The 26,579-nt window shown below is 43.9% G+C and overlaps 1 protein-coding gene across 1 annotated transcript in view; it reads right to left on the bottom strand.

Annotated features, from left to right (window-relative positions):
- Positions 1-26,579, bottom strand: part of IMPG1 (interphotoreceptor matrix proteoglycan 1) — a 391,168-nt gene that overhangs the window by 198,889 nt on the left and 165,700 nt on the right. Inside the window, exons 8-10 of the mRNA XM_083177174.1 lie at positions 12,288-12,346; positions 2,207-2,227; positions 751-983 (exon numbers count right to left, since the gene is read on the bottom strand). Of these exons, the coding sequence (XP_083033300.1) occupies positions 751-983; positions 2,207-2,227; positions 12,288-12,346 (313 nt within the window). The remainder of the gene's footprint in view (positions 1-750; positions 984-2,206; positions 2,228-12,287; positions 12,347-26,579) is intronic.

Raw genomic sequence — 26,579 nt, 5'->3', positions numbered from 1 at the left:
TATGAGTTGCCGGGGTCCCTGCAGCGAAGTAGAAATACTGCGCTACCGCCGTGCGGCGGCGCGGGAAGCACTTCTAACTTTGAAAACACTGGCCGCGGCCGCACATTGATTGGCTGAGATTTAGCCAATCAGCATGCGCCCAGTGTTTTCAGAGTCAGAAGTGCTTCCCGCACCGCCACACAGCGGTAGCGCAGTATTTCCACTTCGCTGCAGGGACCCCGGCAACTCATAATCAGCGCCGCAGGGACCTCCAGGCTCCCCGAGTCCCTGACCACAGGTACCCCCGCGCCGCACGGACCCCCCTGCCAGCTCCCCGGGGGGGTCTTGTCTTTTAACGGGGGGGGGGGGGGGGGCGACGATATTGTCCCGGCAGGGGGGAGCAAAATTTTATGTTACGCCACTGGATAGAATCAATTAACTATACACCAGCAGCTGTCTACCCATTGTACATTCAAAAGTACATTTATTGCAACTTCTAAATTTTATGTAAACAAAAGGTTGAATGTAGTTATTGTGCCAACTTAACAGTGAATTATATTATATACCCAGTTAACACATAAGAGATCTCTAGTGGCATTCATAGCAGTGAATACAAAAGGGGACTACAATATTTTTTATCCATCATTTATTTTTGTATTTTTCAAATACAAGGTTAAACAAAGTTGAACCACAAAACGGCAACAAATATATATTAAAAAATAATGATCTCATCTATTATACACTGCACAGACCACAAATCTGTTTACTCACCATCTGAAAAGAAGAGGCTTTGGAGGTCCAGGGGCAAAGATCGATCATCGCGTAATGCCATGATCACCATATCCTGTAACTCTGCTACTGTGTATGACATTTCTATTGCCTCCTTTTTGTTACTATTTTCAACTTTGTTAGATGTGATAGTAGATGTCTCATCAATTTTATTTTTAGATTCAGCGATGCCTTTTTCAAAGACCACAGCATACCGCACCACAATGCTATCAGATCTACAGAAGGAAAAAGCAAGTACATTGTACAGTACAGTATATTGAGTGTGCTGTACATTGATTTGTCCTTATCTCACTTCTCCAAATGTTCTACTATAACCTGAATGATGAATGGGCTAAGATGCAAACATAACTGATTTTAAAATAGGAAACAAATTAACCACGCAAATATAAAATTAAAATAAACTGATACAAATTCATAGATAAAAAAGGGAACTTTTTTAGCAATAATAATGTACAGCTTCACTGAGCCAACCTCTGACACAGTGTTCATGCCTTTCACTGGCAATACACCCATACCCCTTTCACATCACAGCTACAAGCCGATTTGACCCGGTAATTAGTGCAATGTGAAAGGGGTTACCGTGTACCTTAAATGGGTAGCAACATGACAATAAGAACCGGTAAGAAAGCATTGTTTTTACCAGTTCGTTGCCGTGCTGCTTGACGGTGTGAACGGGTTAAACGGGTCGAGCGACTTCTTCCCCGTTCACACTATAGAGGAGACAGCACTTGGAGCAGCGCCAGCTCTAAGCGCTGCCTCCTCCATCGATGACATGCCAACTCCCCGCCGTGCTCCGGATGATGTCAGCGAACCGGCATTATTGCTGGTTTGCTGTGGGGATGTGAACATCCCAAAATGCAGGTTCACTCTGGGACTAAACCGTTTCAAAGTCCTGGTGCAAACTTTCATTTTGCGGTGTGAAAGCAGCACCACAGCCTCAACAATAAAATGTAGGGGTTTATGTACTATGCCTTGGAGAGTGATAAAATCAATGAAGATAAAGTACCAGCCAATCAGCTCCTAACTGCCATGCCACAGGCTGTGTTTGAAAATGACAGGAGCTGGTTGGTTGGTATTATTCTAGGTCTACATGACCCCTATTTTGCTCAAAATGTTATATACACTAAAATAACTACTTATAAACATACAACATGAGCTGCACTGCATTGTCCCATATCTATGTCTCCCCTGCACTGAATGCAGGGATTTCTCAATTGTCTACAGCTCGGTAACTTGGTGTGGACATTGGCACGTGCAGTAGCAGCCAATGGTAATTGAATAGAAGACGGCACAAAGTTGATATCTCTTTCGGTGTTCCTTATAAAGCATTAGATCTAAGATGCAATAATGGAGTGTAGCTAAAAGGCTTCTGGGTAATACTGAATGACATTTTCCACTACTGAATTTTTTTAATGGAAATACCATAAATAAACATTACCCATTTTTGTCCTTCTTCTGTCTTGATTATGCAGCATAGAAAAGAAAGGGCAATAAATATTATAAAATGCAATGCCTCAATTACTGTACCATCATTATAATTTATTAAATATGTCGGAAACACAGCGGATAGCGTCTCTCTCACTGACACCGCTGCTTGCCGGCTCTCTCCCCGGAGTTCTCTAGACGCTGCTCATTCCACTCCGGCTATGTGACGTCAGGTTGATTTGAGAATGTTCACCTGTTTTACCTGGAGTATCGGTGAATAAGCAGATTTCTGTGCTGGATAATTGGGGTGCCACTTGCTGGGTGTACCTCTAACGCGTTTCGTCCTAACAGGTGAACATTCTCAAATCAACCTGAAAACAGACCAATTTTAGGTCAGATTGTCTAATATTAATATGGGTACTTGTGTACTAGCACGTCGCCCATTGCATCGCAGACCATAAGGCATACGATGGTATGGTATGCGATGCGATGTTATACAATTTTAAATTGTATACCATCGAATTGTATGGCATTGTATGCCATTCTATCGCATATACAATGGTATGCGATTTAAAATTGTATAAGCACCCTAAAGGGTTTTCCCATGTTAAAAGTGGCCCCTATAAGTTAATTAAACGTGTTGTGTGCTTACTATGTGAAAAACACCCCCAATGCCCCCCTCCCTATCAACGCCAAGCGGAAGCGTGGCGAGTGGCGGCGGTACGCGTCCTACGACCTTTTCATACCCCCACTATCCACATCGGCGTGGAGTTGATCTTATATAGTTTGGCGAGCGTAGCGAGCCACCGAGCCCAAAGCGTAGCGATTGCAGCAAACCATGTGAGGGGACGCGGAATACCTGTAAAGTAATACGGGTCCGCTCGCCATGCTTCGGGCTCGGTGGCTCGATGCGCTCGCCACACTATATAAAATCAGCTCCACGCCGACGAGGATAGTGGGGGTATGAAAAGGTCGTAGGACGCGTACTGCCGCCCCTCGCAGGCTCGATACGCTTGCCACGCTTCAGGTTGAAGTTCATAGTGGGCCAAATGTAATAGGGTGAGAGTTTCAGAAAGTGAGAGATTTTGGGAGAGTTTTCCCATGTTTTTTAAAGCAGCAATCAATTACACTGCAAAACCAGGTTGATTTTGCCATGTAATTGATTGCTGCTTTAAAAAACATGGGAAAACTCTCCCAAAATCTCTCACTTTCTGAAACTCTCACCCTATTACATTTGGCCCCATACCTCCTCATGAGTTCTTAACTTTACCTTTTTTTGAGTATGACTGACCCTATTCTTCGGTCATCAAAAGAAGGCAAGTGTTTACTACTAATAATCTCCTGCCAGGAAGTGTATCCTCAACTCCAGGATTTAGGAGAATCCCTGGTACTTGTGTACTGGCACGGCGCCCACGATAATTATTGGCCCGATTTTTTATTGCATTGCATGCCATATACCCGATGGCATGCGATGCGATTTTGACCCATATACGATATTAAATTGTATAAGCACCCTAATGGGTGATTTTAAGCACCCTAATGGGTGCTTACAATGCTTATATGCACCCCCACGCCACCCCCCCAAGTATAAACGTGAACCCGAAGCGTGGCGAGCGCAGCGAGCCCGCGAGGGGCGGCGGTACGCGTCCTATGACCTTTTCATACCCCCACTATCCACGTCGGCGTAGAATTGATTTTATAAAGTGTGGTGAGTGCAGCGAGCCACCAAGCCCGAAGCGTGGCGAGCGCACGCGGTTACCTGTGAAGCCCGTGAGGGGATGCGGATACCCTCGCCACGCTTCGGTGGCTCGCTGCGCTCGCCACACTTTATAAAATCAACTCCACGCCGACGTGGATAGTGGGGGTAAGAAAAGGTCGTAGGACGCGTACCGCCACCGCTCGCCACGCATCGGGTTCACGTTTATACTTGGGGGGTGGCGTGGGGGTGCATTTAACATTGTAAGCACCCATTAGGGTGCTTATACAATTAAACATCGTTTAGGGGCTTATACAATTAAACATCGTATAGGCTTATACAATTTAAAATTGCATCGCAGTGCATCGGGTGTATGGCATGCGATGCGATTATATGTCGTGCGACCTAATATCGTGGGTGCCGTGCTAGTACACAAATACCTCAATATGTATTCAGAGCAGAACAAAACCAAATCTATATTAAGCATAAGGTGAATGGCTGGCTTTAGAACAGAAAATAGCACAATTTCAAAGACTACTAAGAAGTGATGGGTATCGTCCCTGTTCATTGATAAAGCTATAATGTGTGATAATTACTTACAGTATTACCCGCAAGGAGACAGATCCCTCTGATATGCATATTAATGTTCCCTTGAAACAGGACATCTACTTTCCCATAAGAGATAATGTACATAAAAGATGTTTTATGACATGAAGGTCAGATTTTGATTTGGGAGCTCATTAAAATTGCTCTGCAATTAGGATGTTCTAAATTATTTAACAGTGTGTTAGTTTTGTGCTCAGCCCTTTGTACTGATTAATAACATTTTGTGTACATCAGAATGAAGTTAACTTTAACTTAGTTAATATTTAATATCTATTTTTGTAATGATGTACGTTTGTAATGGTGTACATTTTGTTTAATTAATGCCTTCAGCGATGATCACTTCCTGCTAAATTCTGTCACTGAAACTTGGATTTCTATATGTATTCCTTTACTACATATTCATGTTGGACTTTGCTGGTAATATGTAAAGAATCCAAGGGGCCAAATACAGTATAATTGGTGCAAGTTAATTTGCGGGATCAAACTTGCAACTACTCGCAGGATATTCAGGTGCAAGTTTGTGCAAAAGTTATTTTGTGAACCAGCATCAGGCCTGATTTTAAAAATACAGGTAACAAAGTGAGAAGGCTTCCCCCTGGGCCCCCAAGTCATGGGCTTAAGTGCAGAGTTACCCCAGCACCCCATTACTGTGGGTGCCGAGTTGTTAGAAATCAAGTGTAAAAAAAGAGATGATTGTCTCTTACAGCAAGTTGTACCCTGACTGTAGCATTACCCTGCACTGCAGCAATGTTATCCTCAGTGATGGAGGACACAGGTCAGCAAAGCACTCATCTTCCAGGGACCCTCTCCTGCACCAAAATTCTGCAAACCACTAAACACAGTGGTTTACGATGCGGTATAATAGATCTTCATAAATGACATAGACAATGAGGAGATTGTTGACATGCAAATGGTTCATGGGATCAAAAGGTCAAATGTGTTTAAGGTCAACAGGTACAAAAGGTCGACAGGGTTAAAAGATCAACACAAAAAAGGATAACTTGAGTCTTTTTTTTAAATAAAAATGTGGTCATTTCTCACACTGTGACCATGACTGATAAACATGTAGAAGCTCTTCTTGCTTCGGAAAGGACATTTCTAGTTGTAGTTCACAGGGATGGCAAATTAAGCAAAAGTAGAATTTTAAAAACTTGCATCTACCATTTGTGCAGGGCCGCCAATAGGGTAGTGCTGTGCGTACAGCTGTCCTGGGCCCCTGGAAGGGCCAGGGCAGCTCATTTGCTCACCACAAACCCCCCCCCCCTCCTGACTGCCTCTGCTGTGCTGCGCTCAGTGCAGGACGCCGGCAGCCAATTAAAATGCTGCACTGGCTTTTGAGCCATTCAAAGCTTGCGTACTGGCAGCCAATCTGAGTGGCTGCCGGTACGCGAGCTCTGATTGTCTCACCAGCCGGTGCTGCATTTTAATTGTCCGGCAGAATCCTGAGTTGAAGAAGCCTGTACTCCGGGACCTCTGGACTGCAGCTCAGCAGAAGAGGAGATGGGGGAGCAGGAGCCGGGTTATTGGTAAGTCAAGTGAGGGTGGGGGGCCCAGACTGGAGGGTGGGGGGCCCAGACTGGATAGGAGTCCCGGGCCCCAAAATTCCTGATGGCAGCCTTGCATTTGTGTGTCAACCAATGTCATGTTGCCCATTTGTACCTAAATTTGCACATGTAGAAAAGAAGACTTTTTGGGGGGGCACGCTAGAGATTATGTGTATGTATCTAGATTATGTGTATGGATGTGAACAAGCCCCAGGGTGGGGCAAAATACGTTTTCCTTGCCCTGCAATCACCCCACACCCCCAACTACCAGCAGATGAAAGCCGCTTAACTAAACCCAGCAGGTGTTTTTCCGTGTGTAGACTGCCCGGAACACACAGCGCCTACAGCCTCCTTGCCGCCCGGCATTCAACAATTTCTTAGCCGCTCAGCAAATGTATGCTACTTAAATCATTGGAAAATCTCCAAGCACGGATTGAACGCACCTCGGACACCGACAGCAGATTAATGCCGCTCACAGATGTGATTACTAGCCACACGGGTTATATGGCACCTAAAGCTAAGACATTTAAGAAAATACATATTCAGTATATCATTTTTATGTTGCATATCTCCTCTCTCCTTACCTTTGTGATTACAACAACAGTGAATCTATCTACCTTCCCCTACTTTTAGTCAGGGTTCCACTGCAATGCTCTGAGAGCAATAGTGGTGCTCGGTAAGGGTAAGCGAGCAGCAGAAGGATCCTTTTGGCTGAATCTAACATTCTACCATGATTGCTTTTGTCCCCCTCCTCTCATCAAACATCCTCTGACACATGATGTTTGAAAGCAGAAATGGATTAATACAAACAGATATCAGTACTTTATTTTTTTGTATATGATTCTGACAACTGATTAAGAAACTCTATATATCAATCCTCTCATTTTCTACCTGTCTAGTTAAATCCTCTCTCATTCTGTAACCTGGCGTAATTGCAGCTGCTCTGCTCTAATAAGCAAAAGCTATTTTTTCAGTTGGGGGAAAGGAACAGCAGAAGGATTCTATTCTTGGCCAATTTCTGGCTACACGGTGTCTCTCCGCTGTCCCCTCATCTTCTCATCCTCTAATTATTATAATGAAAAGAAAGTAGAAGCAGGGAGAGAAGTAAGACACTTCAGCCACCTTTCTGTTCCTTCGCTGCCTATCAATTAAGGAAGTCTATACGGTTTTTCTAAAATTTGATACAATTTGGTCATACAGTTTATTAAAGTCAGTTAGCTCAATCAAATATATGATCACTACTCCTGGTTCAGACCGTTAATCACTAAGATAATAATCTGAATTTAAATATATGTAAGGCAAATTTTCTGATTGTTCCATTTAGATTATTCAACTTTTGACATTAGTCCGAGAGTTGGCTTTTTGTCTCATACAGGATACAATGGGTATTATTGCAAATTAGCTAAACCATTAGACATAGTGCGGTATCATTATTGTATTGTTATTACTAATAGCTGAAACATTGAGGGGTCCCTGCCTTTTAAATTGAATGTCACATGTTGTGTTTTCTACTATTTACTATAAGAAAAAATCTTTTCTGACGGAGAATTCTATTAAAAGTTACGTTTTAATATTTAATAACTTCACACTGATACACAGCAATTAGATACATACACATAATCTGTAGCGTGCCCCCCCAAAAAGTCTTCTTTTCTACATGTGCAAATTTATGTTTTCTCTGATACCATGTTCTCATTGCCGCCCCTGCAAAAACCCGGGTTTTTCTGTTTTTGGCCGGGCACAGAGCATCGCAACTTTTAGACCCTGTTCTGACTGCACCTTAGACCCAGGAAATTCCCGTGTCTGACCCGTTCACACTGCTTCCCCTGGTCTGCCCTGCCAACAAGTGTGTGAATATAATAGCAGCTTTGATTGGCTGTTGAAAAAGTCGCTGTGATTGGCTGTATTAGAAAGCAGCTTTTATTGGCTGGCTGAAGATGATGTCATTAAAAGAGGCTTTTTTTACCAAGCACATTGCATTTTGATGATGCAACGGGCACACATGATTTTGGCAATGTTGTAGTAAACTGTGGAGTCCTTCACTGTGCCGGTCACTTGCTTATTAATTTCCTCCTCTCCTCTCACAGCAAGCAGCTCCAAAACTTTCTCATCCCTCCAGTGCGCCATTTCTGCTCTCCTCGACGCAGCATTAAATGGACGCCACATGTCACCTGATTACATTCCCCAATCAGCTTGCTATTTCGCATCTTGTGTGAAAAACCCGTGTCTGTGCTGTTCAGACTGAAGTACACCCATATATTACCCAGGAAAAACCCTACAAAAAACCTGTGTGTAATTCCCGGGGCATAACACCCGGAAATTTCACAAAGACGCGTTCACACTGAGATGCGGCACGGGAAATTACTGCTTGCCCTGTCAAATACCCGGGTTTTTTAGGCAATGAGAACTGGGTATGACTTAGAGAAGCTTAGAGAAGCACCTTTAAACAATATAACACTGACAATAAGCCAGGTTATTTAATTAGGATTTGGAAATACTGTACTTTTTCCACCTTTATCGCAACATTATTAAATATCTTTTTTGATCAGGGTGGTAATTCCAGTGTGGGTACCAACAACAAAAAAACTGCCCATTTGTACATGTCAACCTTAGAAACAGTCACTTTATACCGGTTGGCCTTCGGAATAAATTAACCTTCGGACTATGTTGTCCTATCACCTGTCGTATGTCTACCATAAGGGGTTGACGTATTGACTGTCTAACTAGACACAGCCTATACATTGATTGGAACCCATTTGGGATTGACTATCTCCCCAAAAGCAGCTTGCAAACAGTCAAAACTCAACAAAAGAAGAAAATAATTCCCAATTCGGGGCACTCATTCAACTGATTTAAATTATGTTGTTTTTGTTTGAGAGTTTCCACCGACAAAAATAGAATTAAAATATACCTTTTATTTGAATCAATTTAAAAATGCTGCAAGCCAGCGAAGTATAGACAAACAAGTTTTATGTGCAGAATCAAAGAAAATAAAGTGATTAGAATATTGCACTGTGTGTGTTGATTATTCTGTTCTTGTGTACGTATCAGTATGAAAAGCCACTAGAATATGTTTTTCAATATTTTGCAAATGGGTTGCTAACACTTGAAACAATGTTGCTTGGATACTGTGAAAGAATTACTTTGATACAATGTGTGTACAGTTATGAGAGCAGATGTGGTCGCTGCTCACTACCACTCTGACCACTGATGTTAGACTTGTTTAATAAGCTATTATCTGTTTTTATCAAACTGACGTCAAACGTCTCTGTACACCATGTAGTTCTACAATATTCTCATATAACATGGAGCCATTTCCATTATAATCAAAGTGCAATCCTGCAGATTGACGCATAGGCTTCTCAAATGTAATCTGACATCATACTACTACATTTGAGAAGCCTATGCGTCAATCTGCAGGATTGCACTTTGATTATAATGGAAATGGCTCCATGTTATATGAGAATATTGTAGAACTACATGGTGTACAGAGATGTTTGACGTCAGTTTGATAAAAACAGATAATAGCTTATTAAACAAGTCTAACATCAGTGGTCAGAGTGGTAGTGAGCAGCGACCACATCTGCTCTCATAACTGTACACACATTGTATCAAAGTAATTCTTTCACAGTATCCAAGCAACATTGTTTCAAGTGTTAGCAACCCATTTGCAAAATATTGAAAAATATATCCTAGTGGCTTTTCATACTGATACGTACACAAGAACAGAATAATCAACACACACAGTGCAATATTCTAATCACTTTATTTTCTTTGATTCTGCACATAAAACTTGTTTGTCTATACTTCGCTGGCTTGCAGCATTTTTAAATTGATTCAAATAAAAGGTATATTTTAATTCTATTTTTGTCGGTGGAAACTCTCAAACAAAAACAACATAATTTAAATCAGTTGAATGAGTGCCCCGAATTGGGAATTCTTTTCTTCTTTTGTCAAGTATCTGTAAATATATTCCCAGGGAGCACCTCCAGAACCTAAAGAGATACATACTACATATCTAAATAGCAACTACATATCTGGAAAAACTGAAATAGATATAACTATTAGTCTGTGCGGACAACCATAATCCTGCTCAAACAGTCAAAACTCTCCTGCTGTCTAAAAACACTATTATAGTCATAGAAGATCATTGCTGTCTCGTGGCCCCTATACTGTTATGTGCCTTTACAATTCACAAGAACTTGTGAGATACTGTATGAGATAATGATCATAGATAGTTGCCATGTCTCCTCCTATGGTGAATACACAATCACCCCTATCAATGGCAAGTAAGGGTGATAAAAGAACTTGTATGAATGAATGTCCTTGTAAATGACTGGTAAAGTGAAGAAAAGAGAGACCCCACAATGCACTGAGTGACCAATATGATAGTATCTGTATAATACACTTTGTTTACATAACTATTGTGTTAGTGTACATTCTGTTCTATATGTTTAGAAATATAAATATGTTTACGGTTTTGTGCATCTGTAATTTTCCAGAACCTATACAGTAATAACAAGAATAGTATGCAGTGCCTTCTAAATGAAACTAGATCTTAGCAGAGATAGCCAATATATTACATTTTAGGAATTATGCAAGTGACCATTACAACTTCAAGATAGTCAAACATTGTATTTACAGAGAAGCATTGGTCTGTAGCCGCACTGCAATGTTTCAGTCACATTATCGGTTTGCATAAAAATGTACAAGACTAACTTTGCTGTAACTACTCTGGTAATTTGTATTCAAGACCTTTTATCATTGTAGGATTGGTTCAAGTACCGTAATTAGCAGACAACAACATATTACTCATTCACATTAGCTGGAAATGCTTTGCTTTCAGTGTACGTAATGCATAGAAAACCACTACACATTTCCACAGGTTTTCAATTTTAAACTGTTATTGATGATAATTTATGTTTTATTTATAAAAATTGTATTACATTTGTTCTGCTCTGGAACATGCTGTATATAGTATTTGTGAACCATTTCCATGTCTTAGTGATGGATATACTCTACGTCCATTTGTGGCAAATATTTACAGATAAGTAAAACAGCAAGCATATGCACAGACAATGCAGATCAAAACCAAATAAACATACTTTTGGTAAAGGGAAATAGGAGGACCACAAACAAAATTCAGAGCTACAGTATGGCCGGTTTCACACACTCCGGCTCCTGCCGGATGGTGAAATCCCGCACGGCCAGGGAGCCGTGCCGCACACAGTACTTTATCATGGAGGGGATGGCCACAGCCCGGCAGCCGTCCCTTCCAGTGGCGGGATCCGGCTGCAGCCAATAGTGTCCATTCACAACTAATGTGTGCGGCACGGCTCCCTGGCCGTGCGGGATTTCGCCGTCCGGCAGGAGCCGGAGTGTGTGAAACCGGCCTTAGTGTGCAAGTGTTAGAAGCTTAGGAAATAAAATCCAAGAACTGAAATAATAAACTGGGGATGATCTGGAATTTGCACCTATTATAGAGTCATGGTGTAATGAAAATCATGACTAGTACATAGCTATCCCGGATATACTTCATTTATGAAGGACAGAATGGGAAGAATCAGATTTGCCCCTGCAAATTAACCCTATTGGGTTTAATCTGCAAAAAAATTGGTGAGTGCCCATTTGCCTCCCTTTTCTGTATTTTAGATGTGATCATCTTTAGTGGAGCACCCCACGTCTGTGAGTGTGGATATACAGAGGGGGCCGCTCACAATGTTGCCGCCAGACCACCATCATCAGGTTTCTAGAGGATGGCGATCTGGTGTACAGGCATATAGTGGACGCTAGCATGTCCATTGCCGAGAATGGGGGGCACGAGTGTCTCGACATGCGCACATAGCGGACGGCAATGGGAGCCGCTCTGACGAGAGCGTCTCCATCTCTATATAATATATGTGTCTATACAATATATATTTATTGATTCATATTTCCATGTATGTTTGAGGCCCTACATGTCTATACAAACATATAAAATGTCAGTATGTATTCTTGCTATTCTGCACACATGACCAGTCTAGAACAGGTAGACTGCTGTGCACAGCTATTAAATAATGCTAGGAGGGAGTGCACTGTGGGAAAGGGGTAGCCTCAAGCATACAGTAGTTACAGAAGAATGTTGTACTTATTTGCCTTTGTTCACTCAATTTGGTACAAACAATACTGTACATACATGCAAAAAATAAATACGGCATCCATTATTATAAAGATTTAAAAATTCCATACATATGACTATATAGACTTACCTAAATCGTAAAACCTTTATTTCTTTAAAGCCTGGAAGTTTTTCAAACACCTTTTGCATCTATTAAATAAATAGAAAAAAAAACTATATCAAGATTTAAGCATCAGTCCCAAAGATAAATAGTCTGTAGTAAAAGTATTTATTGCTTTGCCATTTTCTTCAGCCATATGCACACACAATATTTTAGCAGACGTTTTAGATGAATTGTCTAGTATCATATTTTATGTTACACTGTTACAATGTATTGTTTGTTTACTCAATAAATAGAAGCAATGCAGACAAGACAGTGCTGTAATGTAGGCAATACATTTCTCAAAGTTAAACCTTAAAATGTCTCTAATAGGGCGGTATCGTCGAAAACAAGCCATCCTCCCCATCAAACTCTCTCGCCGGCCACTCCCTGTATTCAATGTTCCAGGGAAATCCTTGCCATCCCCCTGAGGATTCCCCTAAATAGCATAGATTGCCACAAATGCAGCAAGCCGTGCCATTTTGATGGCCGCACTCACCGTTTCCATCTCGCATCTCGGGGGGGGGGGGTAGTTGAATACTGAGGGCGAGCTATGAGGACGAGCTATCGGCACTGCTCACCGCCAGGGCACTGAATACACCCCTACATCTGGAATGAAAACACATGCCGGACTTCTGCATTTCCCCTCTTTCATCAGTTACCATACTTACAAGGTAACAGATAGCGGTTTATACTTTACAATGTAAGCTAGCACGAGCAGAACCCTCTCTTCTCGTGTGCATTTCTTAGAATATATTGTCAGGCGCTGCGCAAACTTTGTGGCACCATAAAGAGAAACAATGATAGTAATAATAGTTCTATTTGTAAAATGAAGTAAGAATATTTATATAAAGTTCTTTATGTACAATAAAATATAAAAACATGGTAAATGCAGCTAGATGTTTAGCAACTAATTATACTGTATAGCTGGCTTACCAAACAATTTACATACAGTAAGTAGTCCACCCAAACTACTGTAGGTGCAGGGAGTGTGGCTGCAATGGGAGCCATGAGGTGAAGAGTTTTCCACTTCCTATGAAGCACTTGCATCCCCTCCCCTCAGACAGGCACTTTACTGTCCAAGGTCCTCTTATATGAGGTATAGGGTAGAGGTCCTGGGGACTACAGCTTAGGTCTTCCTGTGAGACTTGGAAATGCACTGTTACATCATCTCGATTATGTTAATTCTGAAGAATCCTCATAAAATAAAGATGTGCTGGTTTGGTATTTTGAAAACCAAACCCACAAATATTCAACACCAGTGGCGTAAGTTTGTTTCAGTTGCCCAGAGGCAAGATATATATTGGTGCCCCCCCCCCCCACACACATACAACCCTATATAATCTTATATAAAATATATATTTCTGTTTAGATAAATAGATAGATAAATAAATAGAGAACACATATATATTTCAGAACTCAGCCACAGAAGCAATAGTGTTGGCTTTTAAATAACTGATTTAATCTTCCAGGGGGAGGAGAGGTGCCCTTGGGAGCAGGAACCCTGGCGGGAGATGACTCCATTGCCTCCCAGAGTTCTGCCTCTGTTCAACACTTCTGAGCAGGGGCACAACTCCCAGAGGCAATGGAGTTACCTGCCTCTGGCTTCAAGCCCTAAAGGGGCAACTGCTTAAATAACAGTACGTGTGTGATTCATAGCAGGATCCAAGGGTGGCTGCAGCTCTTCCAATGGAGCTTTGTGCCACACCTACTGCTGCTACAGAGTTAATGGGCTCTGTTCCAGGGGATCACCAAATTTCAACTTGCATCGGATGAATTTGCGCCTGAGTACTTTGCTAGACACTGCAAAACCCTTGTGATGCAATATAATGGATAATAACGGTCAGACTGTGGGATGGAGCGCTGCTGTGACACTAAAGGTTGAAGAAAAATATGTGTTCACAAAGTCCTGACTACATTCTAGGGGTGTTGACATTAGCTATGTGTGAATCTGATATTTCTGACACTGCAATCATAGAGAATCCTCCTTCTACTATTGCTTCACCCTCTGCAAATGTGGGGATGAGCAGTACAAGTAAAAATGGTGCTAATGTGGAAGAAGGATGCTAATGTGGAAGAAGTGTGGTGGTGGTGGTGGTGGTGGTGGTGGGGGGCGGGGGGGGGGGGGCGGTAACTGTTTACTATATGATGCCAAGGAGGATGTTAATTATGTGAACGTTAAGATAAATTCCTTTCATCTTGCACCACTTGAGGACTAAATTTAGGTGGAAGAACATGGCATTAGCCTAATTCGCAGAGTCTCTGGTGCACAACATAAATGTACTATAGGGGTATGCCAGCAGCCCAGTCTATAAATTTTTTTTTTTTACAAAAACCCGGGCTTTTGCCTCATGGATCCAGGTCAGCAGCGGTGTAAAAGGGGCCAACCTGAGTCCATTCTACATGGGAATCCTACCCAGATCCTGACCAGGGTGGAACACTGGCAGGACCTGGGTAATGGGTGGTGTAACATCTAGGTAGTGCTGAAAGGTTACTGGAAGGCGTGGGGCGTGATTTCCAGAAGGCAGCGCCATGCATTCCACAGTGCATCCCAGCGGCAAAAGACAGCAGCCGGGCAGGATGCGGCCACGAGCGGATATTGCACACTGGTGCTCTACAAGCAGACCTGTCACAGCCCTATCCCACACTAGGAAGCAGAGCTGACAGGCAGTAGATGGACCAAGACCTTAAAAGGTGGAGGGTGCATGATGTGCCTCCTACTCTAGTGATCTATGGAAATCATAATTGGATGCAGTATCATTCATGTTCTTTTTTGGGGGGTGCTTGGGAGGGAGCACATGGGAGATGCTGTCTTCTGCTGCTGCAGGGGAAGAGGGCTGGGGTGATGGGAAATGCTGCACTTTTATACCGTTATATATTATACAGCCGGCTATTCATGTGTCTGGCGGCCTGGTCACGGCATGGGGAAGGCAAGGGAAGAGCGGGTCCCGGCATGCAGGGAGAGACAGAGGCAATGCTGGGAGGCCAGCTCTGCCATCTTTGATGTGGGCAGATAGTCAATTGGACCAGACAGTGTAGTTGTCACACGCAGCCGTGGCGGTGCGCGGCGGGCATATTACTCACCCGTTCGCGCCCGCTGTCGGCTAGCGTGTAGTGGTCTCCGGGTCAGCGGCAGTCTGGTGGGCAGCAGGCAGCGTGGGACGCCGACAGGTGTAGCAGTGTGTGCTGTAATGGCGCCGGGAGGCCGGCGCCGCCATCTTGGTTAAGGGCAAATAGCAGATTGGCCCAGGTCTGAGGTTTCCGCCCATACTGACCTGACAGCCAATGGCAGCCGCCCTCTTGGGATATAGGGGATCTGCCTAGGGCTGTTCAGTGTCAGTACAAAGAATCTCCCGAGGCGTTCACAGCTCCCAGCTGACTCCGGCTCTCTGACTCACCTCTCCTGACCTTGGTGCCTTGCTCGTGCTCTGTGCTGGTCTAGGCTACTGCTTAACCCCATCGCTGCCAGTTCTCTCCACAGTCTGGCCTCTGCCTGTATCCCTGAGCTTCCTGGCCTAGCTCTTCAAGTCTCCTGCTTCCAAGCAATTCTGCAATCTTCATTTCATCATTCATCTTCTTCCAGTCTTCAAGGATCCTTCATTTACCATCAAGTACATTCTCTTTCCGGATCCTCTTATTCTTCAAGACCCCTGCATGTCGTCCTGTACTATTGAACTGTCATTATTCAAATTAACTTTCTTCTTCTAAAAGTGCCTTGCTGGCTCAAGTATTATTTACCACTAACTGCCACTTAAAGAAAGTATTCAAGTGTGTATTGTTCCCATTGATGAATTCTATTATTAAACCTGCACGATTTAATCCTTCCTCCTCTGGTCCACCTCCGGTTGCTACACACCACACGACTTCATCCAGCCCTTCAGTTGTGACAGTTTGTACTGACCCGATGGAGTCGGGTGTTGAACAGGCTTCCATGGCGGACGTCTTTCAAAGCATCGTGGCTCGTCTTGAACAAGTGGAAACTACCCAACGCCAAGTGGCTCAATTTCTTCAGGCCTTGTCCCCGCCCCAGGCGGCTCCCCCAGTGTCGGTGGCTCCCGCACCAGTGATTCCAGTTCCTGTTTCCACACCAGGATCCGTAGTTCCTCATCACATGCAACTACCAACTCCCAGCAAGTTTGATGGTTCGCCAAAGGGATGCCGTGGGTTCCTGAACCAATGCGATGTTCATTTCACCCTGCAGTCGTCTCACTTTCCAACCTCCAAGGCAAAGGTGGCATATATTGTGTCTCTCCTGGCAGGGTCAGCTCTGGACTGGGTGTCCCCTCTCTGGGAACACTCTGACCCCCTGCTCAATGACTATGAAGCTTTCATTACCTCTTTCCGTCGCATCTTCGACGAACCTGGCAGAGTGTCTTCTGCCGCCACTGAAATCCTGAGGATTCGCCAGGGTAGCCGATCTGTGGGACAGTATGTTGTGCAGTTCCAGACCCTGTCCTCTGAATTAAAATGGAACGAAGAGGCTCTCGTCTCCGCCTTCTGGAATGGGCTGGCAGGTCGTATAAAGGATGAATTAGCTACTCGTGACTTTCCTGCTACCTTGTCCGAGCTCATCTCCCTGTGCAACAAAGTAGATCTACGGATGCAGGAGCGCCAACTAGAGAGAAACCGCTCCGATCGCCTCTGCCCTCGCTTTACCACCAATGTTGTTCCCGTTCCTAGATCAGCTTCCACAACTACACCCCCTGATGAACCCATGCAGATCAATCGCTCTCGACTCTCCTTGGAAGAAAAATCCCGTAGACGACGGGAGAATCTTTGCATGTACTGCGGTTCTTCCGCCCATTTGCTGTCCTCTTGTCCATTGCGTCCGGGAAACGGATGCTCCTAACCTCCCAGAGGGAGGCCCAGTTAGGAGTCCTGCTTTCATCTCCCTCCTCAACTGTTTCCACCATTCCAGTTACCCTTGTGTGTCCTCAAGGGAAAATCAAAGTCCAGGCCCTATTGGATTCCGGAGCGGCAGGAAACTTTCTTTCTTCATCCTTCGTCTTTCAACACTCCTTGACAGTACAACCCTTGGTCCATCCCCTGGCTCTCACTGCAGTGGATGGGAGTCGTATTTGTAGTGGGCAAATCACCCTTCAAACTAATCCAGTGACAGTGCTAGTCGGTGCTTTACATCAAGAGACTCTAGAGTTTTTAGTCCTTCCTCAGTCATCACACCAGATGGTCCTGGGCCTACCATGGCTCGCTAAACACAATCCTCATATTGATTGGACCAGCATGGAGATCAAAGCATGGGGTACGAACTGTCTAACCACTTGCATGCCTCGTATCCTTCCACTCAATCAAATTAATCCTCAAGAAGGAGGCCCCAGTCTTCCATCTTCACCAGCTTCACCCGTGTCTATACCCACACCATACCATTCTTTTTCTGATGTATTCAGCAAGGGAGGTGCCGATACTCTGCCCCCTCATCGTCCTTGGGACTGTCCGATAGAGTTGATACCCGGAAAGTTCCCACCGCGGGGCTGTATCTACCCCTTATCTCTACCCGAGACCAAGGCTATGTCTGACTACATTCGTGAGAACTTGAATAAAGGCTTCATTCGTCCATCCACTTCGCCAGCCGGAGCGGGGTTTTTCTTCGTAAAAAAGAAAGATGGAACTCTCCGGCCATGTATCGACTATAGGGGTCTAAACGATATCACTGTCAAGAACCGCTACCCATTACCCCTCATCACCGAACTCTTTGATAAGATCAGAGGGGCTTCTATTTTTACCAAACTGGATCTGAGAGGGGCGTACAACTTGATCCGAATTCGTTCCGGTGACGAGTGGAAAACGGCTTTCAACACCCGAGATGGCCACTACGAATACCTGGTGATGCCATTTGGTCTTTGCAATGCCCCGGCCGTCTTCCAACAGTTTGTAAACGACATATTTCGGGACTTACTGTATCATTCCGTCGTGGTGTATCTCGATGATATCCTCATCTTCTCCCCTAACCTCCATCTCCATCGTCAAACCGTCTCTGAAGTCATGTGGCGTCTACGCCAAAATCGATTATTCTGCCAGCTAGACAAGTGCGTTTTCGAGGTCACTTCCATTCCATTCCTTGGCCACATCCTCACCAGCACTGGGATAGAGATGGACCCAGAGAAAGTAAGAGCCATCCTAGACTGGACAGCGCCTACCACGCTCAAAGGCATCCAGAGGTTCCTGGGCTTCTCAAATTATTATCGTCGCTTCATCCGGGACTTCTCCACCCTTGCTGCACCCCTTACTGCTCTAACCCGTAAGGGAGTAGATCCAAGTCAGTGGCCATCCGAAGCCTCTCTAGCCTTCCAACAACTAAAGAATGCGTTTGTCTCCGCTCCAATTCTTCTTCAGCCAAATCTCGACAAACCCTTCATCCTCGAGGTGGACGCATCCTCAGAGGGAGTCGGGGCAATCTTGTCGCAGAAAGGGGAGGACCGGGAACTTCACCCTTGTGCCTTCTACTCCAAGAAGTTTCTTCCAGCAGAGAAGAATTACCCCATTGGGGAGCAAGAGTTACTGGCAGTCAAGTCAGCGTTGGAGGAGTGGCGCTACCTCCTGGAGGGGGCATGACATAAGATCACTGTATACTCTGACCATAAGAATCTCTCTTTTCTCAAGCACGCCCAATGCCTTACTGCTCGTCAAGCCCGCTGGGCCATGTTCTTCGAACGATTTGATTTCCAGATCAGATTCAGACCCGGGTCGATGAATGCCAAGGCCGATGCTCTTTCACGCTCTTTCGAGACTCCGGCAGACCTTGAGACTCCTCCTCGACCAATCCTCGATCCTCTGGTTTTTGCTCAAGTTACGGTCCAACCTTCACCTCCTCCGGGCAAAACCTTTGTTCCCCTCAATCTTCGCAAGAGAGTGCTGTCCTGGGCACACGCTTCCCGTTTCGCAGGACATACTGGTGCACAGAAGACCCTAATGTTTCTATTACGTTCATATTGGTGGCCCACCATTCGTCGAGATGTAACCAGCTTTGTCGCCTCCTGTGTAAAGTGCGCCCAGCATAAGTCCTCCAGAACGTCTCCTGCCGGTCCTCTTCTACCTCTAGCCATACCCACAGAACCATGGTCCCACTTGTCTATGGACTTTATCTGCGAACTTCCTCCCTCCAAAGGGCATACGGTAATCTGGGTGGTAGTTGACCGGTTCTCAAAAATGGTGCACTTCTTTCCATTGAAAGACCTTCTATCCGCTCCAGTTTTGGCTCAGCTCTTCATTTCCACAATCTTCAAACTCCATGGGTTGCCCAAAGAGATTATATCTGACCGTGGAGTGCAGTTTGTTGCAAAGTTTTGGAGGGCCCTCTGTTCCGCTGTACAAGTCAAACTCAAGTTCTCCACCACTTTCCACCCACAAACCAACGGGCAGACGGAACGCGTCAACCAAGACTTGGCTTATTCATCTCTTCTTCTCAAGACGACTGGGTAGACCTTCTGCCTTGGGCGGAATATGCGCACAATAACTCTTATCATTCATCCTCCGGCACCACTCCCTTTTTTACTGTTTTTGGCAAACATCCCCGATCTCCAGATTTCTCAGACTTATCTTCTTCCGATGTTCCTGCAGCTGCTGCTTCCTTACAACGGTTTGCGAAAATCTGGTCAGACGTTCATACCGCTCTCCTCAAAGTATCCGCTCGATACAAAAGGATGGCGGACAGGAAAAGAAGAGCGGCTCCCAAATTGAAGGTTGGAGATCGAGTGTGGCTGTCTACCCGCCACATACGCCTTCGGTTACCATCTATGAAGCTGGCTCCCCGGTTCATCGGGCCATTCCCAATTACTCAAGTTATTAACCCTGTCGCCTACAGACTACAGCTTCCTTCTTCCCTGAAGATCTCAAATTCTTTTCATGTGTCTCTTCTAAAGCCCTTGAGATTGAACTTATATCAGAAGAAGGTGCCCAAACCGCCCAAGATTGGCTCAGAGAGAGAGACAGAGTTCGAGGTGAGGCGCATCATCGACTCACGTTGTCGCAATGCCCATCTGCAGTATCTGGTAGAATGGCTTGGATTCGGTCCTGAAGAGAACTCCTGGGTTGATGCTGCAGATCTTCATTCTCCCCGTCTGGTGAGGCAATTCTTCCAAAGGAACCCACACAAGGTGCGTAGGTGCCCTGGGGTCACCCAGAAAAGGGGGGGTACTGTCACACGCAGCCGCGGCTGTGCGCGGCGGGCATATTACTCACCCGTTCGCTCCCGCTGTCGGCTAGCGTGTAGTGGTCTCCGGGTCAGCGGCAGCGGGCAGCGGCAGTCTGGTGGGCAGCAGGCAGCGTGGGACGCCGACAGGTGTAGCAGTGTGTGCTGTAATGGCGCCGGGAGGCCGGCGCCGCCATCTTGGTTAAGGGCAAATAGCAGATTGGCCCAGGTCTGAGGTTTCCGCCCATACTGACCTGACAGCCAATGGCAGCCGCCCTCTTGGGATATAGGGGATCTGCCTAGGGCTGTTCAGTGTCAGTACAAAGAGTCTCCCGAGGCGTTCACAGCTCCCAGCTGACTCCGGCTCTCTGACTCACCTCTCCTGACCTTGGTGCCTTGCTCGTGCTCTGTGCTGGTCTAGGCTACTGCTTAACCCCATCGCTGCCAGTTCTCTCCACAGTCTGGCCTCTGCCTGTATCCCTGAGCTTCCTGGCCTAGCTCTTCAAGTCTCCTGCTTCCAAGCAATTCTGCAATCTTCATTTCATCATTCATCTTCTTCCAGTCTTCAAGGATCCTTCATTTACCATCAAGTACATTCTCTTTCCGGATCCTCTTATTCTTCAAGACCCCTGCCTGTCGTCCTGTGCTATTGAACTGTCATTATTCAAATGAACTTTCTTCTTCTAAAAGTGCCTTGCTGGCTCAAGTATTATTTACCACTAACTGCCACTTAAAGAAAGTATTCAAGTGTGTATTGTTCCCATTGATGAATTCTATTATTAAACCTGCACGATTTAATCCTTCCTCCTCTGGTCTGCCTCCGGTTGCTACACACCACACGACTTCATCCAGCCCTTCAGTTGTGACAGTAGTTCCAGGCTCCCTGTGCTGACTAGCCAATGGCAGCCACCTTTATGTATTTAGGGGATCTACCTAGGCTAAACCAGCATCAGTGCAAGAAGTCTTCCTAGCTGCTCGCTTCAGGAAACTCCTAGCTCATTGCTTGTCCTTAGTCCACTCTGCTCATCACTCTGGTTCCGGGAATGCCATTCTGAATCGCAGCCACCACTGCCGATCCCAGTCCGTACATCTTGCTTGTCCAAGGTCTGCTGGATTCTGCTTCTGAACCCCTCCGGCTACCTGCAATTCATCACGTCTTAGTTATTCTAAATTTCCGGATTCAGTCTCCTCCATTCTTTCCCATATCATTATGGACATTTATTCACGTCTTTCAGTACCTTCAAATCGGACTCTGCAATCTTCCACGCCATCACCGTTCTTCCACCGTACTCCAGTCTTTTCTCTATCATCACCATTCTTCTCCAGTTACAATAATCTGTTCATCATATTTGTTTTGGAACCAGAGACATTATCTTCCCAAGAACTTTACGCAAGCTTTCTCTCAAAGACGTTTTTTTAGATTAACCTGTTTGCTTTCCATTGATTAAACATCTATCATTAAACCAGCTCATTTTAACAATGCACACTCTGGTCCAAGAGTAGTTCCTGAGCACCACACAAACCTTACCAGTCCACCGCTTGTGACAGTTATACGTGTGCTTGAGCACTTGTCATGTCTTTTAATACATTTTTTATTTGAAATCATTGAGGGAAGGTTGGCTGGCTGTTTATCAGTCCTAAAATGACCATTTTTAATGTCATCCATAGAGAAAAGCAGAACTGACCCAGGTTCAGTGTAAACAGCGAAGACCCGGGTCCGACCCAGTTTGAAGTACTGTGTAAATGGGGAATGAAGCCAGGTCTGACCCTGGAAACTTCAGGGTCCGACCAGGGATTTTGGTGTTAAAAGTGCATAAGTATCAAATGGTTGTAATTTATAAATGATTTCACTTTCTAAATTAATCAGTTCAATTTATCTATTTCAATCAATTAAGTGATACGTTTTAACCAGTAAATCAATGCTTTATATGTCTGCCATTACTTCTTAAACCTCCATTTCCCTGTATTGCCATGGGGCCTATTCTTCTAAAAACATTCTTTCTATGAGGTTTCATAGTTTTTCTAAACTGCTATCTTGTCTACCACTAGTTTTCCGTAATGTTTCATAGATGTGCTATGTTCTTAAAGAAACTTCTGTGTGTTTGTGCCGCTACTCAAAATTCTAGACAAAATAATGTAATTGATTTAACAAAACAGGCCCAAAACTGAAACATGGTAGGATGGCTTTACCAAACCCAGAAAACAATAACAAAGAGGACAGATTTGGCAAAACCATGACCAAACCACAGGGGGTCAGTGCACATCTGTATTTTTAACTAGAACTGAACATTGAATTGAACTTTTTATATGTAAATGTATTGTTTTCACCCAACAAATGTTTAATTTCTATACATGGAGCTGTTATACTTACCTACAGTAAGTCCTAGGGAAGCAATAAAAACTCCCCTCTGCTAAATATCACTGACAGCTGCAAGTTGCATTAGGGATAATCACACTTGGCATGATGTTGTCAACACAACCTTGATCTATAGAGTAATATCAGTTATTGTGTCTGCATTAAGTGGTGACATTAAAAGAATTTTCTAAGTCTAAGCCTTTATGCAAAATGTATTTCAAGCTGTGTAATCCAATACCATATAAGAGGAAAATAGGTAACGTTGAGTATTTTCAAATATAAGATGATATAATAAAGCACCTTAAGCTGTAGTCATGTTTAAATATAGCTATTAGAGAGCTTTCACCAGAGGTTTACAAGCAGCTCTATTTCCAAAAGGTTACTTCTCTTCTGAAAAGTTTATATTTGTACAAACTATATTTACATTACAAAAAAACCTTTCTAAATATTTCTTACCTTTCTAGCACATTCTGACACTTTTGTATAAAACTTTATTTCCCTTTAAATCCCAAACCCTACTAGCAAATTGTGATCAAGGAAGCCGTTCAACAGTCATCTGAAAGCTACCCATTTTCTTTATTTTAGAAAATGTAAGAGTAAATAGTTGCTTTCCAAAAATTGCATGATTAATGCATACTGACAAATGTATAAAAATAATTAGCATAATCATAAATCTATTCTAAAAAAAATGGTACAAATATGTTTTCACTTGCAGAGCCTGGTGTTGCACAAAGTGAGATTCTGAATTTCTACTCTCCTGGACCCTCTTATTTAATTATCCTGATGGTGCAATGAACGATATCTGTCCAGCATTCTGAAATAACCTCCTGTCCGGCTTTAGCAATTCATCTTGGGGACTGATCTGCATGTAGTGGCGGCAAACCTGGGAATCAAGGATGAGGAATTATCTACCCCAGCTAAAATGCATAAAACTAAACATACTTCATCGCAATCTCAGTCTAGAAGGTGAGCTCATCCCCCTTCTTCACATTCTCTCCCCTTCCTGGGACAACTGCTTGGGCCTTCTGGTGGCTTTATCAGCCATTCAGCCAAGGAGATATACTTATTATTACAGTATTAGATTTGTATCGTTTGGTTCTACAGATATCGTTCTAAATCCATTTAGATTTTTGTGGATTCAAGGGGATCCAATCTGGGAACAATTCCCAGTTCAAATCTTCCCATGGTTTTAAATTCAGATTTTAAATGTGAATTTTGGGATTTGTATTGCAAACATTATGTGATTTTAACTGTTGTTGGTCTTTATCAATGTTTATCAATTTTTTTTATCAATTTTTAACCAAAATGAAATTAAAGTGGTTTGCTAAAACCAAAACACAAGGAAGAGTTAGACCCCAAACCAAAAAACAGGGGCCTTCTCGCATTTCTAATCATTAGACTGTTGCTAGAGCAAAGGTTAACTGAACAACAGTCGATCATTGAATCTATTATTCCCATTTTGATTCTACTGAAAAACAAATTACTCACTTATGAACAAAGACCCAGGAGCACAGAAGATTCTGTATTCTCCACCTAGAACAAATGACCCCCCTGCACATGCCATTTCCCCTGTGCTAGGATTTTGGGGCGAGGGGGAAACTGAGTGTGTGGCCGCTAAAACAGCGAGGCTTGCGGTTAAATACAGTGGGTTCCCTGCATTAGCCGCGAGCCTTGCTGTTTGGGGGAATCCTTGCTGTCATCTGACAGCAGAGGATTCCCCCAAAACATTGAATCGGGTGAGTGGCCGGCAAGGGGGTGAAATATCGTGATCGAAGTCTGATTAATCACACCATGGGGTTGATCCCAGAGGCAGAACTCTGGGAGGCAATGGAGTCATCTGCCGCCGGGCTCCTGCTCCCAAGGGGGGCACCTCTCCTCCCCTGCACATTCAAATCACTTAATTGAAAGTTGTCGATAACGGTTAAGTGTCTTACTCCCCCGCCTAGCAGGACCATAGATGTCACGCTGTATTAATTTTAAACATAATATACATAACATGTATTTATTTAAGGTGGTGTGTGTGTGTGTGTGTGTGCGTGTGTGTGTGTGTGTGTGTGGGGCACCAATATTGATATTGCCTCCGGGCATCTGGGACGAACTTACGCCACTGGTTGATCCTATTAGGTCCGAATTTGCTTAAAATTGCTTGCACCCCTATGAAGGTGCGAGCAATTTTAAGCTAATTCAGTCTGCTGTAAAGTGCGCCTGGTGCCGTGATGATTCGCACTCGTGAATCATCCGCACGGAATAAGATCAATCCCCATATATTATTCAGAGCGACAAGAAAAGACGACGCCTTGTTAGATGCAGGCTTGTATTTCCTTAGAATCAGGATGAGGAAAAGGTTTTAAACTTTTCATAAGATTAAATTCTAAAAGGGACAGTCAAACAATTACAAACTGTATCTTCTTTATTTTTATGACCATATATTGTTTTGCAGGTTCTTTTACCTTGAACACCATAACAGGAGAAATCACTTTTTTGGGGTATTCCAGCTTTGGGGATGGGCTCTGACCCATCACACATTGTACCTTATGTACTGTAGCACTGCCCTGCTCCTTGAGAGGGTTCAATGTATCTTCCTAGAGTGAGCAGGCACTAACCAACAAAATCATGCTGTGATGTGGAGGGTACTCTATTTTCATGACAAAGAGGCCCTTCTGAAGGCATATTGGTGGCTACCCAATATCCATTAATTTTTCAAGACTTTTCAGTACAAGTTGCTCCTCAATTAACCTCTCATCTGTGTACTTTTTTTCCCAGAGACCAATGGTCCTAATTCAGAGTTAAACACAAAGTTGATTTTGTATGCAGTATAGCAATTATCTTGCCACATGTGCATGTGTATAAGGTTCAGTGGGGATTTATTTGCAGTACTGACAGTAAGTGACCTTTTGCAAGGGAAGTGGCAACCTAAAATGCATGTGTATTACACAGGGGTGTTTTAAGAGAGGAGGAGGCCCATGTGCAGACTCTTCTAGCCAGGCCTCCTCTCTGCTGGGAGTAGCACATTGTTGTAGGGTATAAGCACTACAGCACTCAGACTCTACTGCGCATGCGCATATCCTCAGAAAAACGGCATGGCAGCCATTATTACGATGATTTCAGCACAAGAAGCATTGTGGAGTCTGAGCACTAGAACACTCTGACTCCACTGCACATGCACATATCTCCAGAAAAAGGACACATGGCCATTTGTCTGGTGATTTACACAGCCATGCTGCTGCTTTTGCTAAACTCCGGAGAGTATTTAAATAAAGGATGCACCCATTATAATGATTCCATTGATATCACTACCATTTCTGGGGGTTGTCAATGCTTTTGGCTGTAATCCCATATGTAGTTACTGTACAATGGGTTTGTAGTCTTACTGCCAACGGCCATACTGCACAACTATAGAATAAAGCTGGCTATTTACCTAAAGATTTACTGTCCAATCTGGCTGGTTGGAACAAAGATTTGTTAACTTATGGGAGCAAATGACCACGTGCTTTGAAATGCTGGGAAACTGACAAAAATGGTCATTCAGATAGGACCAGATTTTTGTTCCAACCAGCCAGAATGGAAAATGAATCTTTTGGTGTATGGTATGGCCAGTTTTTACTCTGAAGGTTGTTTGTCTGATGTGCATCTGATGGATGTTTCTTTATACATGAATGGTGATTTAGAAATGTCACTGATGGGCAAATCAATACATGTCCCAGCAGGTGTGACATTGGCATATTTCCTCATAGCCACTGTGTACACATTTGCAGCTGTGGAGACATTAGGGTAAATCTCT

Source organism: Crinia signifera, chromosome 3 (genome assembly GCF_055691185.1).
Source record: "Crinia signifera chromosome 3, ASM5569118v1, whole genome shotgun sequence".
Classification (NCBI taxonomy): Eukaryota; Metazoa; Chordata; class Amphibia; order Anura; family Myobatrachidae; genus Crinia; species Crinia signifera.
The sequence above is the reverse complement of the archived record's forward strand: the minus strand, read 5'-3'. Positions and strand labels throughout refer to the sequence as shown.